General features: G+C 36.2%; 2 protein-coding genes across 3 annotated transcripts; both read right to left on the bottom strand.

Annotated features, from left to right (window-relative positions):
- Nucleotides 1-207: 207 nt before the first annotated feature.
- LOC115987317 (UPF0481 protein At3g47200-like) lies at nt 208-5541 on the bottom strand. Of its 2 annotated transcripts, none has more exons than XM_031110847.1 (3): nt 5323-5541; nt 4117-4265; nt 208-1701 (listed from the first exon to the last, which is right to left on the bottom strand). In XM_031110847.1, exon 3 carries the CDS (start codon nt 1672-1674, stop codon nt 319-321), a length of 1356 nt encoding a protein of 451 aa, XP_030966707.1. In that variant the 5' UTR covers nt 1675-1701; nt 4117-4265; nt 5323-5541; the 3' UTR covers nt 208-318. The 2 variants fall into 2 exon arrangements, with proteins under 2 accessions (XP_030966707.1, XP_030966708.1); XM_031110848.1 differs by lacking the exon at nt 5323-5541 and adding an exon at nt 5273-5297.
- Nucleotides 5542-6847: 1306 nt separating this feature from the next.
- On the bottom strand, nt 6848-9759 carry LOC115985061. Its single transcript, XM_031108031.1, has 4 exons — nt 9576-9759; nt 7793-9282; nt 7399-7686; nt 6848-7321 (listed from the first exon to the last, which is right to left on the bottom strand). The coding sequence occupies exons 1-4, from the start codon at nt 9757-9759 to the stop codon at nt 6848-6850; spliced, it is 2436 nt and encodes an 811-aa protein (XP_030963891.1).
- Nucleotides 9760-16043: the final 6284 nt, after the last annotated feature.

Here is a 16043-nt window from a genome sequence, read left to right as displayed (position 1 = left end):
GCATGGAAGTTTGCAAATAATGTTGCACAGTATGGCACTGAAGTGAAATAGGGGATGAAATTCTTTATTAGGGAACAGAGGGTGTGTCCATGGTATTGTTGGAGGATATAACTCTTTTATAGATTAACACTTTATTAGCCCAAACGCAGACTATGGATGGGTGCTGAAACTATGTTTGAAACATCCAAAATGTTGAGTCCAGAGAAAAACTTGTCAGGAAGGAAACGATATCACAAACTAAACTTAATGATAAAATTAAAATACAACTACAGGGAAAGCCAAATTTCCAACTGATTTGTGAAAAAGGCCTAAGGAAACTTATTTGTGAAAGACAAAAGGCCTAAGGAAATTCCCAACAGTTACAAATAAGAGTACAATTCCAACAAAAGTTGCAGTGCCTCTCCAAACATCACGGAAATATACCGTTCTCAGGGATGCAATATTTTTATTCCACCAGTTCCCATAGTGGTCATTAAGATCTTTAGCGACATCATAATAACAGGAATTGTTTTCCACGATTTCTTGGCCAAGTTTGTTAACCATTAGGGCAACTGCTTTGTAGCTGCCTAACGAGTGAGCAATGATCTTTTTTTCAACAAGCAACTCCGCATCTTCTCTAGTGTTTATAAGAAAATCCAATAGCATGATATAATTGCAAATGTAAGCTTGAAGTGGATAATGACACTGCTCGAGGGCCATGAGGTTTCGGAAAAGGTCTTCTGCTCCGTGCTTTATTACAAAGTGTGGAACTACCAATCTAGTTTGCAGATGGTCCAAGCACCAAAAGCATTTTAGGCATGGTAAGCAAGGCAAGAGCCATGAGCAATTGAATCTTGGAAAAATTTCTGAGGGATTCGGCTTCTTGACTTGAATGTCAAGTAAAAATCTATCTGCTCGATTTTCCTTACACACTTGGAATTTCAATCCTGCCGAGTCCAACTTTGTTGCACTATGAAGATGTTCAATGATTTTTCCAGTTTTCAGGTTGGGGGGAATGTAGAAATATCTCTGCAAATCAGTGAAATGTTTTACTTCCTTCACATTGTTCACAATGGGTATTTTCTTTTCTTCGCGAAGAAAGTAAGTACAGGCAAGTGTAAGAAATGATTCATGATTGCTTGTAGACCTTCCAATGTGATGATGTAACTCGTCAAGAATAAAAAATGGAAGCTGATTCTCGAGTAACATCAAGTCATTCTTTATGCCTTCATCTAGCCATGGTTTACTTAAGATATAATCATCCTTTCCAAATTCTTTCCTCTTAGCAGTCCTCAAGAAGAGCTCAATAATAAAGATAGAATCCAATAAAATCATTTCTACAAAAACTTCCTTTTTGGGTAGAGAGATGTCAGGTGCATAACAATGGCGGATATTGTATTCATTTTTTTGAACGATGTTTTCAAATTCAGCCTGGCATTTCCAGGGCCGCTGAAAGAATTCCTGGAAATATTTTTTTTTAAGCTTTTCCATTTCATTCAATGCAACTATGTCGCGATGAACAGGACCTATTGAAATTAGCTTTGGAGTGTAGGCTTCCATCTTTACCTCACGAAGTCTCTTGGGGACCTTGTAGATGCAACACTCGGGGCGCCAGTGCGGTTGCTGGATGATAATTTCTTTGCATTCAAGTTCATTTTCATGAAAAGAATCACTAGAAGTGGTTGACGTGGCCATCTTTTTTGAGTGACAGGTTCCTTTTTCCTAGTGACAGACAAACAACAATTATTAACACTAAACCTAAAACTTATCCCAGGATACCATTTGCAATAACTTACATTTTGATATGACAAATGCATCCTCACTTTCACAATGTGTAGATCAAACACAATTGTAGAATTCACAAATTGTCCCAATAAAGATACATACTTGATACATGCAGATAATATGGCATTATAATGATACCTGCTCCAAGTTCCAACCCAACCCCAATCCCATATAAATATTTTCTTTTGCAATTATCACATCATCATCTAGACACAATGGCCAAGATGGAAAGATAAATGATTAGCAGTTATATTACGTGTGTATGTGTGTATGTGTATATATATATATATATATATATATATATATATACATACACTGGTGTTTGGCTTTGGTGGCTTTTGTCTACACACTAATTTGTATTCTCTAAATCTTTTAGTGAACTTTCTTCTTGTTGTTGCCCACGGATGTAGGCCTAAAGTCAAACTATGTAAATCTTTTTTTCTTTTTTCTTTTTTTCCGGTAAACAAAGTATGTAAATCTTTAGTATTCTCTTTTGTGTGTTTTGTTTATATATCTTTCTAATAAAATAAAGAATGAAATGTAGGGTATATTTCTATTGTTTTTTATGTTTTTTTTTTCTTTTTCTTTTTTTTTTAATGTATTATTTTCTGCTAATGGAATGCTCTAACAAAAGGAATTTACTGGTAAACTAAAATATTTATGATTTGACCAAGATTTATGAAGCACCAAATGAATACCCGAGAACACTGAGAACGTTTTTAAGAAAATATTTTACGCCACACAAAACATTGTCTTAATATGTTTTCATCAACTTAGGTAATATTTGGAGTTTCTATATGATTCTTTATCTACTCTTTTTCTCCACTTTTCTTTACTTTAGGGTATCATACGTGTATTAAATTTATGGGATGAACAATGAAATGTAGCCTTCTTTTCGTAAACCATCCTTTTCAAACCTAGCTTTGTAGTGCAACAAACGGACAATAATAGAGGGGGAAATTACTTTGATATATGTGGTTTAAAAATTGTCACTTTAAACACTATTAGTTACCATTAAAAAAGAAACACCTTTTAAGACAAAAAAAAATGAAAATGATCAAACAGCCTCTCAAGAAAAACTCTCTCACCATTATGAATTATAGAATCCAACATCCAAAAAATATCCAGAAAATTGAAGGCGATTTGAGAATGGAAGGATACCAGGGCCAGGAGCAAAAAAGAAGATACAATAATTTCCTTATACTCTATTGGAAGGATTCAAGGCTTGTGAATATTCATTTATATGTTAGGGTTAATGATTCAAAGGTATATCTTGTCTAACAATTGAAATACATAGACTACAGAGATGCAAAAAAGAGCATCAAAAGCCGCAAAAATAAATAAATAAATAAATATGGGCTGCAGAACTTCAATCACAATTATGTGGACCCAAAAGAAAAAAAGAAGATGAAAACCTAGAACTCAAAAACAAATCCAAGCATCACAATAAGCCACAGCCAAAAGAACCCCAAATCTTCACCACTAATCTCCATCCACTCCTCAGGCCGACCGTAGACATCTTGAGTCCTAAGGTGAAAACTAAAAATTAGACATTTTTTATACTTATATATTAATTAAATTAATATTTATTTAATAACTTTATATTATAATATATTTCATTTAAAATCTATTTTTCTTGCAATTGTCTCATTTCATTATCTTCTAATTCTTTTTGGTGAATTTCTTGCTCATTTGTGATATTTTCATCTAAATTTTGTGTTATATTTTGTTTATTACTAAAAACAAATTTATCCATTGGTCATTTTTGAGACTTAATTAATTTTTCTTTTTTTTTCTTTTTTTAAGTTTTTCATATCTAGATGCATATTTTTTAGTAGACATTTCTAATCAAAAAATATATTTATAAAGACTAAAATAAAAAATAACTTTCAAGTATAGAGAAAATGACAAATAGAACCTGATTTATATAAAAAATATTGTTATAATTTCACCATACAATAACAAATTTTTAGCAATCTTAACTTTCTTAAATAAAAACTTATTCAATATATTACCACTAACTAAAAAAATAAAAATTATATATATATATATAAACACATGATTAAAATTTTAAAAATAAATAAATAAATAAAAAGCACAAGCATAACCAAAATTTATGCACAACCATAACACAAGGCTTATTAATAAGACCCACTCACAAAAAAAAAAAACACAAAACAAATCTTATCTATAACCCAAAAAAAAAAAAACCGCAGGCTTTATTAAAAAAAAAAAAAAAAAACTTGAAGGCCCAAAACTGATAAACAAAACTAGGGCCCAACCTTATTATCTTAACAAGAACCAATGAAGAGAAAGCCAAGTCAAAGTGCCCAAACAGGCAAATATTTATACCTGAACGGCTGAACAGAGTCTCTGTTACAGAGAGGCGGAGAGCAGTTGAGAGAGGCAGAGAGCAGCCTGAGCAGAGAATCAGATTCACAGAAAAAATGAGAGAGGCGGTCCAGCAGTCCAGGCTGAGGAAGCTTGCTGCCTTGCTTGAGCTGTTGAGCAGATGAGAAGTGAGAACAGTGGAGAGAATCAGAGAGAGGCGGAGAGCAAAGAGAAATGTAAAATTTTAGGGTTTTGAGTTGTTTTATTTGTTTTGATTTGTGATTGTTTTGTGGTTAATCTCTTAGACCGGATTTGTAGTTTGTCTGGTTGATTTTTGGTTTGTCTAGAAGATATTAATGTTATTTTTGGACAATAATTTTGTTTAGAATCAATGTTTAATCGGATTTATCAAAAATTTTGTTTTTTTGGTTAAAAGAATGCGACAGATTTTTGTAATTCATTTGAAACTTTTTTTTTTTCCTCCCCTACTACCCCTTCTTTTCTAAAATTTTGGGCCCCTTTCAGCTTGGGAGCCTTAGGCAATTTCCTAACTCGCCTAAGGGAAGGGCCGGCCTTGCACACCTCCAGCCAATCACTTCGACCCACAAACAAATGGTTGGTTGTGAGGTAAAGACAAATAGAGAGAATGAAAAAAAACTCCCACTCGCTCACTCGTAAAAGGATTAATTTGAGGCTGGAAATTGTTGCATTCTTGTAATTGTTACCAGGTAGAATTTGTGGTTGGTATGAGAATATTAATTTTTTAAAACCCTTTTAACTTTAGATCTTTATTTTTTGGTTTTTTTTTTTTTTTAATGTGAAAATAATGAGGTGGTAATTACCCCATAATAATAGATATTACTAGCCAACTGAAGTTATTGAACTAATGAAACCCACACATCTACTTTCCAATTAAAAATCAAAATTAAAAATCATGCGTTTCCGAATACTTGTTAAAGGAAATTAAATTAGTTGATTATAAAACACTATAAACCAACCTTGCAAGGTACAGAACCAGCTTGGGTCCTGTGCTCTGGTGCATTAGACCCAAACCTTTACCCGCAAGATATATTTTTAATTAAAATCTTGAAGTACAAAGCACAAAATATAAACTCAATTGAATTTTTGGCTAACTTTATCTTGAAGAACAGTAAAGTGAAAGGATGAAGTAAACAACCTGCAAATTTTATTTGAACAAAAATAAAGTAAAAGGACGGAGCAAAGAACCTGCAAATTTTATTTGGAAGAAAATGCTTGTGCCTTCAACTCCAAGAAACAGCACAATTCATGTCCAACGAAGCAAGGCTAAGACTCTTTTGATTCTCTCTCTCCTCATAGCCAAAACTCACTCATGGAAGAAAAAATCTTGTACTTTTTTACACTTGATAGCAATTCTTAAAACCTTCTTGGCCTCCTATTTATTGTGTGATCCCTCTCTCACAAACAGCAAAGGCACAAAATACGTCATAGTTATGGCGTCAGTCTCACTCTCACCTGCTAGCCATTAATTTGTTAACTAGTGACAAGGACCATTGCCATTGTCGTTTTTCCTGAAGACAAGAATGATATATATATATATATATATATATGTTGTCACTCTCAACTGATAAGCTGGCTGGTCAAAATGGTCAGATATGAAGGGCCACGCTTAAAAAATGACTTTTTTTTTGGTAATCAACTAATCATTAAAAAATGACTTGCTCTTTAGTCTTTGTGTGAAAACAAGAGAATCAGGATCCACTCACACATGACCTGATTTAATTAAAAACATTAGAAACAGACCTTTCAAGGTATATTTTTTAATTAAAATCCCTAAGCACTTGTTGCAAATTACAAAATATGAAGTCAATTAAATTACTAGAACAAACAACCTCTTACCAAACTGGCTTCGTAAAAATACAAACAGCCTCTTACCAAACTGGTCCTAAGTCTCTCTCTCTCCTCAAAGCTAAAACTCACTCAAGATCGCAGAAAAAATATTGTGCTTTTGTACACTTGCAATTATTAAAATCTTCTTGTGCTCCTATTTATTGAGTGATATTTCCCACTGTCCCTCTGTCCCTCAAACAGAACAAGCAAATGTTTCAAAAAACAAAAAACAACAGCTACAATAACAACATCAACAAACAGAGCAAACACAACGAACTTCATAACTATGACATCTTTCTGACAAACTTACAAATTACGACCATCAATTTGTTCATTAGTAACAAGGACCAATGCCATAGTCCTTTTCTTTTTTTCTCTCTCTGAAGACAAGAATGATTAATGACCACCCAAGAGGTGTGGTTCAACCATAGGAAGTCATCGTTTCCTATCATTCGTGCTTGCAAAAGTTGTGGGATTTGAATAGTTACACATCTCATTGTTACTCGAGTGATACCGGTAAATATATTACTCATTATCATCACAAAGCGTAGGGATGCTGAGTACATACCGGAAAAAACCATTTTTAGTTAGAAAAACAAAATTAAAAAACAAAAAATAAAATAAGAAAGAAGAAGAAGAATGATTACTGTTGTCACTTTCAACTACATAAGTTGGCAGGTAAAAATAGTCAAAATGAAGGGCCACACCCCATGAATGATAAATGTTTTCCTGACTTGTTTTTATTATTTGTATAGTAACTAGAACAGAAACAGGATCCACTCACACATGACCTGATTTTTTTTTGGTAAACATTACAAGACCTGAATCACTTGCATCTTTTTTTTTTTTTTCTTTTTTTTTGAGAAACAGTACTATCATAAAATTAGAAAATACCAGCTAAGTCAGTCTGGTAAGAAGGCATTACAACAAGTGGAACATCTTCCATCCAAATTACACAACTTGTACAATTAAAAGCTAATTTTGCCAAATTATGTGCTACTGTGTTGCCCTCTCTCTTAGTGTGAGAGTAGGACAATTTTGTGAAACATGAAGAAAAGACTACAGAGTCTTGTAACAACAACCCAAACGGAGCAAGACCAAAATTCTTGAGCTTCAGAGCCGACATTACCATTAGAGAATCACCTTCCAAGATTGCATCAGTGACATCCAAATCTCTTGCGAACTCAAGGGCTTTGGACGCAGCTAGAGCTTCGATCTCCTCAGGCCGGAGTTGCTGTGGAATCCGAGCTGCCATGGAGGCCAGAACAAGGCCCTTCTCGTCGTGGATCACAACTCCCAGTCCGGAACATTTTTCCTCGGTGAGGATGGCGCCATCAAAGTTGATTTTGAGCGTTCCCTGGTCTGGAGGTTTCCATCTTATTCTTCACAACTGTCTACTGGGTAATGGTGCTTCTTTCAACGCTTGAAACTCACTGAAACAGTCATGTGCCCACTGAGGAATTTGTTGTAAGGGACGATGAGCTTGTTGAGTCCGAAGCTGGTTCCTTTGGTGCCAAATAGACCAGATAATGAAGGCAAACAGATCCGGATTCCTTTGATGATCGAAGACCCAGGCCAAAAGCTCACTAAAACTTGTAAAGCTCTGTTGATTCCGAAAATTCCACACACTGTTTGCTCCCCAAACCCCATCCAGTTTTTTGCAACTCCACATTGCATGCAACATGTCTTCAGATTCTTCTTTACATCGGTCACAGCAGTGTTCTGTAATGACCGTTCGTCTATATAGATTGCACTTAGTAGGGAGAGAGTTACGGCTAGCTCTCCAGATGAGATTTTTTATTTTATTTGGACAGTCAAGGGCCCAAACCTTCTTCCATAACCCTTCCTCATGCTTTTGGTGCACAGGCACTTGAAAACCAACTTCATCTTCCTTCAAGAAGCGGTAGCCCGTTTTGCAACTATACCTCCCATCATGCTCCCACGGCCAATACAGAGAGTCTTTAGAGTCTTCTCTAGCCAGTGGGATGTTCTTTATTTCCTCAACTTCTTGTGGAGCAAAAATTCCATCAATCATAGCAACATTCCAAGTTCTCGTTTCTTCATTAATTAAGCTATCCACTGTGGCTTCTTCCATTGTTTCCACCACTGGAGAGAGGATCTTGGTTGGATGTTTTCGAGGTAGCCAATGGTGTTGCCATATTTTTATGGACTTTCCATTCCCCACCCTCCAACAAGCACCGTCAAGGATAACATCACGGCCGTAAAGAATACTCTTCCAAGCATAGGATCCCGAACTTATTTCCTTAGCTTCTAAAAGAGAAGTGTTGGGGAAGAACTTGGCCTTAAAAACTTTGTAAAAGAGGGTTTCCTTGTTGTGCAGAAGCCGCCACGCTCGTTTCGCCAAAAGGGCGTCATTAAAATGAGCCAAGTCGCGAAAACCCATTCCACCCACCATTTTGGATTTAGTCAATTCGCTCCACCGGATCCAGTGAATTTTTCTTCTATTTCCTCTTTGCCCCCACCAAAACTTCTTAATCATTGCTTCAATATCGTCACAGAGTCCCAATGGCAATTCAAAGCATCCCATAGCATAAGTAGGGATAGCTTGGATCACAGCTTTGATTAAGACCTCTCTCCCTGCTTGAGATAACAATTTACCCTCCCATCCTTGCAGTTTCCTCCAAACCCTTTCTTTTATGTAGTTGAAGCTAGCCTTTTTTCCCCTCCCAACAAAAGAGGGGAGCCCCAAATATTTCTCATAGGACTTCACTTCTTGGACTTGGAAGAGGTTCTTTATGCTTGATTTTGCTTCATCCGTGGTAGATTTGCTAAAGAAAATTGCGGTCTTCTCTTTGTTAATTTTTTGCCCTGACCAAGCCTCATATTCACCCAAAATCTTTAGCACATTATGGCAATCCTCAGGAATTGACCCACGGAAAAGCAAGCTATCATCTGCAAAAAATAAGTGGGTTAGCTTTGGGCCTCGTTTGCACAAGGAAAAACCCTTAATATCCCCATTCCTCGCCGAGTGTTTTATGAGAGCATGAAGTCCTTCCGTACATAAAAGGAAAAGGAAAGGAGATAGTGGGTCTCCTTGTCTAATTCCTCTCTTTGGATAGATCATCCCAGTTGGCTCACCATTCACCATGATAGAATACGACATTGATTTTACGCAACTCATCATAAGAGCTACCCATCTATCACAGAAACCCATTTTTTCCAAAAGCCTCTCCAGATACACCCATTCCACCCGATCATAGGCTTTACTCATGTCTAATTTGATAGCCATAAACCCATGCTTCCTTGAATTATGTTGCTTCATATGGTGAAAGGTCTCAAAAGCAACCATAATATTGTCTGAAATAAGTCTTTCCTTAGCAAAGGCAGATTGATGTTCAGTAATTAAGAGAGGTAAAAAATTTTCAATCTATTTGCTAAGACCTTAGAATAAATCTTGTAAAAGACATTACAAAGACTAATGGGACGAAACTCAGACACATGTTCAGGATTAGCAATTTTAGGAATGAGAGTAATGAGAGTATGGTTAATTGGTTCGGGTAGGGTACCTAAATTCAACCATGAGAGGATGGCTGAAGTAACATCATGCTGCATCGTCGCCCAAAAATGTTGGTAAAACAATAGAGGCATACCATCCGGACCCGGAGCCTTTAGGGGAGCCATCTGATTCAAGGCTTCCTTGACTTCCAATTCTGTAAATTCCTTCATCAGTTCCACATTCATCTCATTAGTCACCCTGCATGGGATTTTCTCTAGAGATTCAGCTACAAGGATCGGATTGGAGGTGGAGAAAAGGTCTTTGTAGTAACTTTCCATCACATGCCCTATTTCCTCTTGGTCGGTCAACCAGGCTCCATTTCGATCTGTTATCCCTCTGATTAGATTCTTTCTAAATCTCTTTGTAGCCTTGCTATGGAAAAAAGCTGTGTTGTTGTCCCCTTTGCTTAACCACAGCACCCTTGATATTTGACACTACATCCTTGATTCCCGATCTTGTAGAGAGTTAATCTCCTCTCTCAGACTTCTAACCCGAGTATTATTCCCACTCACTATAGCCTCATTCTCAGCCAATACAAGTTGTTTCTTCTTAATCTCTAACTCCCTTCTCACGTGCCCAAAGTTGTGCTTATTCCACCATGTTAACTCTTGTTCACATTTAGCCACTTTTTTCAGAATAGCTATGCTTAGGTTCGGCTCCCTTGTATTACTCCAAACTTTCTCAACCGTTTCACCACAAGTTGGATCCGATAACCACATTTCTTCGAACCTAAAACATCTCTTCTTCCTAGGTTCAGGCAACCCTGACAAATTGATCAAAATAGGAGAATGATCCGAAGACATACAACTAAGATGGTGAATTCTCGTACCTGGGAATTTTTGGAACCAAGAATTTGTAGCCAAGCATCGATCCAATCTTATTCTTATAGAATGCCCATCAGCATAGTGTTTGACCCATGTGAATTTAGGCCCCACATATCCCATATCCATAAATTGACATTCATCGATCACATCTCGGAATAATTGCATTTGATTGTGATCTCTAGAAATCCCACCCCATTTTTCCTCTTTACGAACAATTTCATTAAAATCTCCACCACAAATCCGAGGAATATTCATTCTAGAATTTAGGCTTCTCAATTTGCTCCATGCCTCACTCCTCCTATGGGTTTCGGGCTCGCCATAAAATCCGGTGAATCGCCAAGCATTTGCAGTGTTCCCATCAATGACCGTGTTAATAAAATACCTATGAGAATCTATCACATCAACATTAATCGAATTTTTCCAAAACAAAACTAAACCACCGCCTCTATTTTGCCTTGGAACCACCCACTTCTGATCAAAATTAATCTTACTCAAAGTACGATCTAACCTTGCTTCATCTGCCTATGTTTCGGCTATAAACACGACAGAGGGATCTTTTGTCTGTAATAAACTGACAAACTCATTCTCTATACGTGGGTTTCCAAACCCACGACAGTTTCATAATAACAGACTCATTACTTTTGGTAGGACTGATTACAGCCTCTGTCAATATCTTATTTTTTATTACACCTTCCTTTGAAACCCTTCTTTTTTTGGGTAGCTCAGTTTGGTTTGAGTCACTTCCTAAACTTCTTTTCCCTCCCACTGCCTCAGACATACATGCATCAGCTATCAACCCAATTCTAGGAATTCTTTTCCATGTGCCCTCCACAGACCCGTGACTGACCAAAGAATTTGGAATATCTGCCAAAGGTACCCTAGGAGAAAAAAACAAGTGGGCTGGCCTTGATGGTGTACACGGCAACATGGCTTCCTTGATATTTGGGTGGCCCACCAAATTTTCCTTTCCCATGCTAACTTCAGAACCTGTTGCCCCTACACTTCTAGAATCATACTTTCCTATTTCTTTATCTATCTCACCTAATACATCTTCAAAAGTCTGTCCTGACACCATTTCTTTGGCTGACCCAGCATGTTGTATTGTCACATCTTCTTTTTCTCCTTCCATAGTTGACTGCCTTGTATCTTGAATATTTGCCTCCTGTAAATCCGGCTCCTTGTTTTCTGCCTTGTGAACATCAAAACCTTCCTTTTCCAGCAAAATACTTTCTGGTGTTGTAAAAATATTTTCGGACCTCACAATTTCTGGCGCAAGCTTGCCTGACCGGACCACCACCACCAGTGTTTGCTTCGCTATTCTGGGCTTTGCCGTCGCTGCATCAGCTTTTTTAGCATTGAAGATTCCAGGCACTTTCACCACATACTTCCTAGACGGGACAAACGGTGCTGCCTTCAACCAGGGGCCGAACTGCTGGAATCACTTGCATCTTATTCTCAAAGAATGGTAGAAAGAAACAGTACTAGAGTCTATCCTGGGCAAAGGGAAAAGAAAAGAGAGTACAACAGAGCAAAGGGAAAAGAAGCTCCACACGTGGAACATTGGTTTGATGTGTCCATCATATTGATAGAGGTACAGTACTTCATCATCACACTTCATCACCCACTCTGCATATTCCAATGAATATTTCGCCACACGATGTGTGGGTTTCTCTTTTTTTTTTGTCTTTTGTCAGGTTCACGTGGGAAAGGTTCATAGAGGTACGGTACTTCAATGACTTTATGCATGTAGAGTCCTCTTCTGAGAGGGCTGTGTCAGAAGGACGCATGCCTTGTGGGTTGAAAAGTGTCCACCCATTTCGACACGCTTCATCATCACCCACTCTGCATATTCCAATGAATTTTTCGCCACACGATGTGGGTTTATCATTTTTCTTAATCTCGAGTTCCAAGCAGACTTATTTAATAGAGTTTGGTTAATGTGTGCTAAGGGCACACGCTACTCATTTTTGAAAATATTTTTAAAAAAAATTGTTAATATTTTTTTAATTTTTGAAAATTTTTTTCAAAAATGAAAATTATTGTGTACCCGCACACATTAACAAAATCCTATTTAATATATGGACTATGTTAACAGGTGTCAGCCAACACCTGTTAATAAACCAGTTGTGGTTCATTTATGATCTATTACAAATCCCACTGCATGGAAAATTGATGAAATTTTTACTTTTTAGCTGTAATTTTGTAAAATAATTTGACTTTTTCTATATAAACTGACACACATTTAATACATATTTAATTTTTTTTATATTCCTAAAAAAAGTGAATAATTTATTTTAAATTTTATCACATTAACAAGTGCTGTACAGCACTCTTAATATATTTCTAAAAAAAAAGTATACTTATTTAATATAATTTTTTTTTAATATTTGAGCTTGATTGATATAGGAATTTGGGTAATATTACTTATATTTTTTTGAAGTACGTATAGGTAAAAAAGTGTATAGAAATACTATGATATTGTTTAAAAACTAAAAACATATATTTAAGATGTTCTACCAAATAAGTTCTTGATTTTTTTAAACTTAAGTTAAAAAAAAAAAGTGATAACACACTAATAATTTCCAAAAATAAAAGTGATAATACACTAACAATTTCCAAAAATAATGATATTGGGCTATTTTTGCCGTCTATCTTGTTCAAAGAAATAGTCACATTCATAAGAGATGTGTGCCCACATAAAACACAGATTCAGTTGCACGTGCCTGCCACGTGATAGGTTCTATTGTGATTGAATGTGTACCATATATAGGTGCACGAAGTTACTTTTATTGAGCTAATTACTAATTAGCTCATGCTAATAAATTCTTTTAAGACACTCATTAATAATTCATTTTAAGAAAATTTTGATACCATTTTTATAGGGAATAGAAAAAGTTGTCAAAATATTAATTACATTTTTTTTATTTTTCATAAAAATTTTCTTTAAATAGATTATTAATCAGTGTCCTAAAGACACTCGTTAGCATTTTTCTTACTAAGGGTTAGGTACTCAACCCCACCTTCCCTTCCTCCAACTAATACCAATTATTTAGAAAGAAGCACTTGAGTCAATGCAAAATTTATTGCGACTAACAATTTTATTTTTTAATCCACTTATTTATTTGAAATTTATTAACATGTGTTTTTAGAGCATATATTAATAAATTATTATAAAACAATGAAAAGTAATTAACTATTTTAACAGTTTTTTCAATTCTCTATAATAATATTTTTAAAATGAATGGTTAAATGTTAATGTATATCTTAAAGACATACATTAACCGGATCCTATTTATAACAACGGAGAGACTGATTTAAACACTAATTTTTCTAATAAAAGATAACAGAATATTATTCAACTAAGTTACACATATGTTGGCTACAAGTCTCTCTTTGGTCACAGATTCACAGTAGTTGACACATTCGGTAAAAGTTTTCCCCTAGGAAAACGTGATGAGAAAAATGAATGTAATAAGTACAATAACTTCAGGAATTCGTACATGGATAGCTTGATGAATCGAAAGAAACAAAAGCTCAACAGTGTCTACATAGTAAAAGACCTTTCTCAAGACGTTCAGGGGCATGTTCAAACAAGGTCAAAGACTAAAGAGGCGATACAAGGTTGATTAGACAACCTCCTTACCCTTACCTAGAAGCTAGATGAGCTAAAGGTACAGACAAAATAGGAGGAGAAAGCTAAGGACAAATTAGGGTTAGTACAATACATTTAAGATAGATTTTAATGATTTTTTATATCTAAATAGTTTTTATTTAACTTTTAATATTTCCTCCTGTTTATAACTCATTCTTCTTGCTTTTTAAGATTAAAAAAAAAAAATGTTATAAAGTTTTTGTATATAGGTTTTATCAATTTCTCTTTTACAAGTTGTTAGGAAAATTGACTTTCAATGGTTATTTGATACATTCATTCTAACTCATAATATATATATTTTTAAAGGATTTCAATTGGCTCAATATTTAAGAAGACTTCCTAAAGATATAGAAATGATGCAACCTCTCTCCCCGTGCGCGCGCAAAAGAAAAAATTTTGGATGAAACGGGCATATGCGTTTACTGTCTTACTGACATGTGAGACCCACAGGATACCTTCTTCACCCAACACTCCCCACCCTACACCCCACACACACACAGTTTTTTTAAAAAATGAAAAATTAGCTATTATCCTACCATTTTTGGATTTTTAGTATAATTTTGGTACCTTTTTGTTTGTTTAATGGAGCCTTGAAACCTTCAAAAAGAAATTTAGGATAAGGCCTAGCTCTAAGTGGCTTAGAGCATTATTATTAATGGTGCTAAAATGTCATATTGCTATTTTTAGCACCATCAATTTCAAAAAGTAAGCTGCAATGGTGGAGCCAAACTTAAAATTTTTAACTCCTTAGCAATAGTGCACAACCATCTATAGTTATGCACTATAGCCCAAGCCATGGATTTCAGGTTTAATAGTTTGCAGGTTTGATGGTGGTGGATTTTGGCTGTGGTAGTGGGTTTGTGGCAGTAGATTTTGGTTGGGTTTGGCTGGGTTTCATGGGTCAATGGTGGTGTGGCTGGATTTCGTGGGTTTGGATGGGTTTCAATGTGGTGATTGTGGTCGAGATCGAGCTGTGTTTTTGTTTGGGGGTTTGTGTTGGTGGTCAAGATCGATTGGGTTGTTGATGGCAGTTGCATGGGTTAGTAAATGGCTTTGCTTTATAGGTCTTTTGCCGTGGTTGTGGGTAGGAGTTGTGGTTGTTGTTGGTTGTGGCAGTGGTGTTGTAATTGGGTTTGGAATGATTTTAGGTGGTGCTTTTTGGTTATGGGATGGATTTTGTGGTGTTGATATGGTGGATTTGTTGGAGGATTTGTGGGTTTGTTGAATTTTGGTTGGTTTTTAAGATGATTTTATTACAAATTTGGTGGATTTGGGTTGTGGTAATGGTGGCCGGTGGGCAGTGGAGGCGGCTGTGTGTTGTGGGCGGTAGTGGAGGTGGTTGTGGGCCATGGGTTTGCTAGTTGGTCTTCAAAATCTTCAGATGAGAGAGGGAGAGACAGATAAAGTGAGTTGTGAAAGAAATAATAAAAAATTAATAAAGAAATAATATTTAAATGAAAAGCTAAAAATATAGAACCACTAATATTAAATGTTTTGTAGAGTGAAAAGATAAAATAAATAAATTAACTTTTTATGGAACCAAATTACTAAATTTATGACTACCAATGTGGATGCTTTTAGGTGTTGTCATTGAGCCAGCACTGGTTCCAATAGGTAGGGATGGCAATTTCGGCCCTACCCGCGGGTATCCGGTCCGACCCGACTCTAATGGGCCGGATTTTACCCGGTCCGATTAAGGATAGGGTCGGGTATGGATTTTTTAAAAAAAACCCGAGGCGGGTCCGGGTTTTATTGAAAAAACCCGAAAACCGACCCGAAACCCGCCCCGTTTAAAACCCGGTACCCTAAATTACTAAAATGCCCTTTATATATATAAACCTATAATTCTAACCTAAATCCCTAACCCGGTAATCCCCAAATCTGAAATCACTCAGCCTCCCTCACGCAGCTCTCCCTCAGGTCTCCCTCAGCTCCCTCACGCAGCTCTCCTTCACTCCCTCACGTAGCACGCAGCTCTCCCTCACTCCCTCACGCAGCTCTCCCTCACTCCCTCACTCAGACTCCGACTGGCTCTCTTTTACTCCGTAGCCCATCTCCAGTCACCGGCTCTCCCAGTCTCCCTCAC

Source organism: Quercus lobata, chromosome 4 (genome assembly GCF_001633185.2).
Source record: "Quercus lobata isolate SW786 chromosome 4, ValleyOak3.0 Primary Assembly, whole genome shotgun sequence".
In the NCBI taxonomy this organism is placed as follows: domain Eukaryota; kingdom Viridiplantae; phylum Streptophyta; class Magnoliopsida; order Fagales; family Fagaceae; genus Quercus; species Quercus lobata.
The sequence above is the reverse complement of the archived record's forward strand: the minus strand, read 5'-3'. Positions and strand labels throughout refer to the sequence as shown.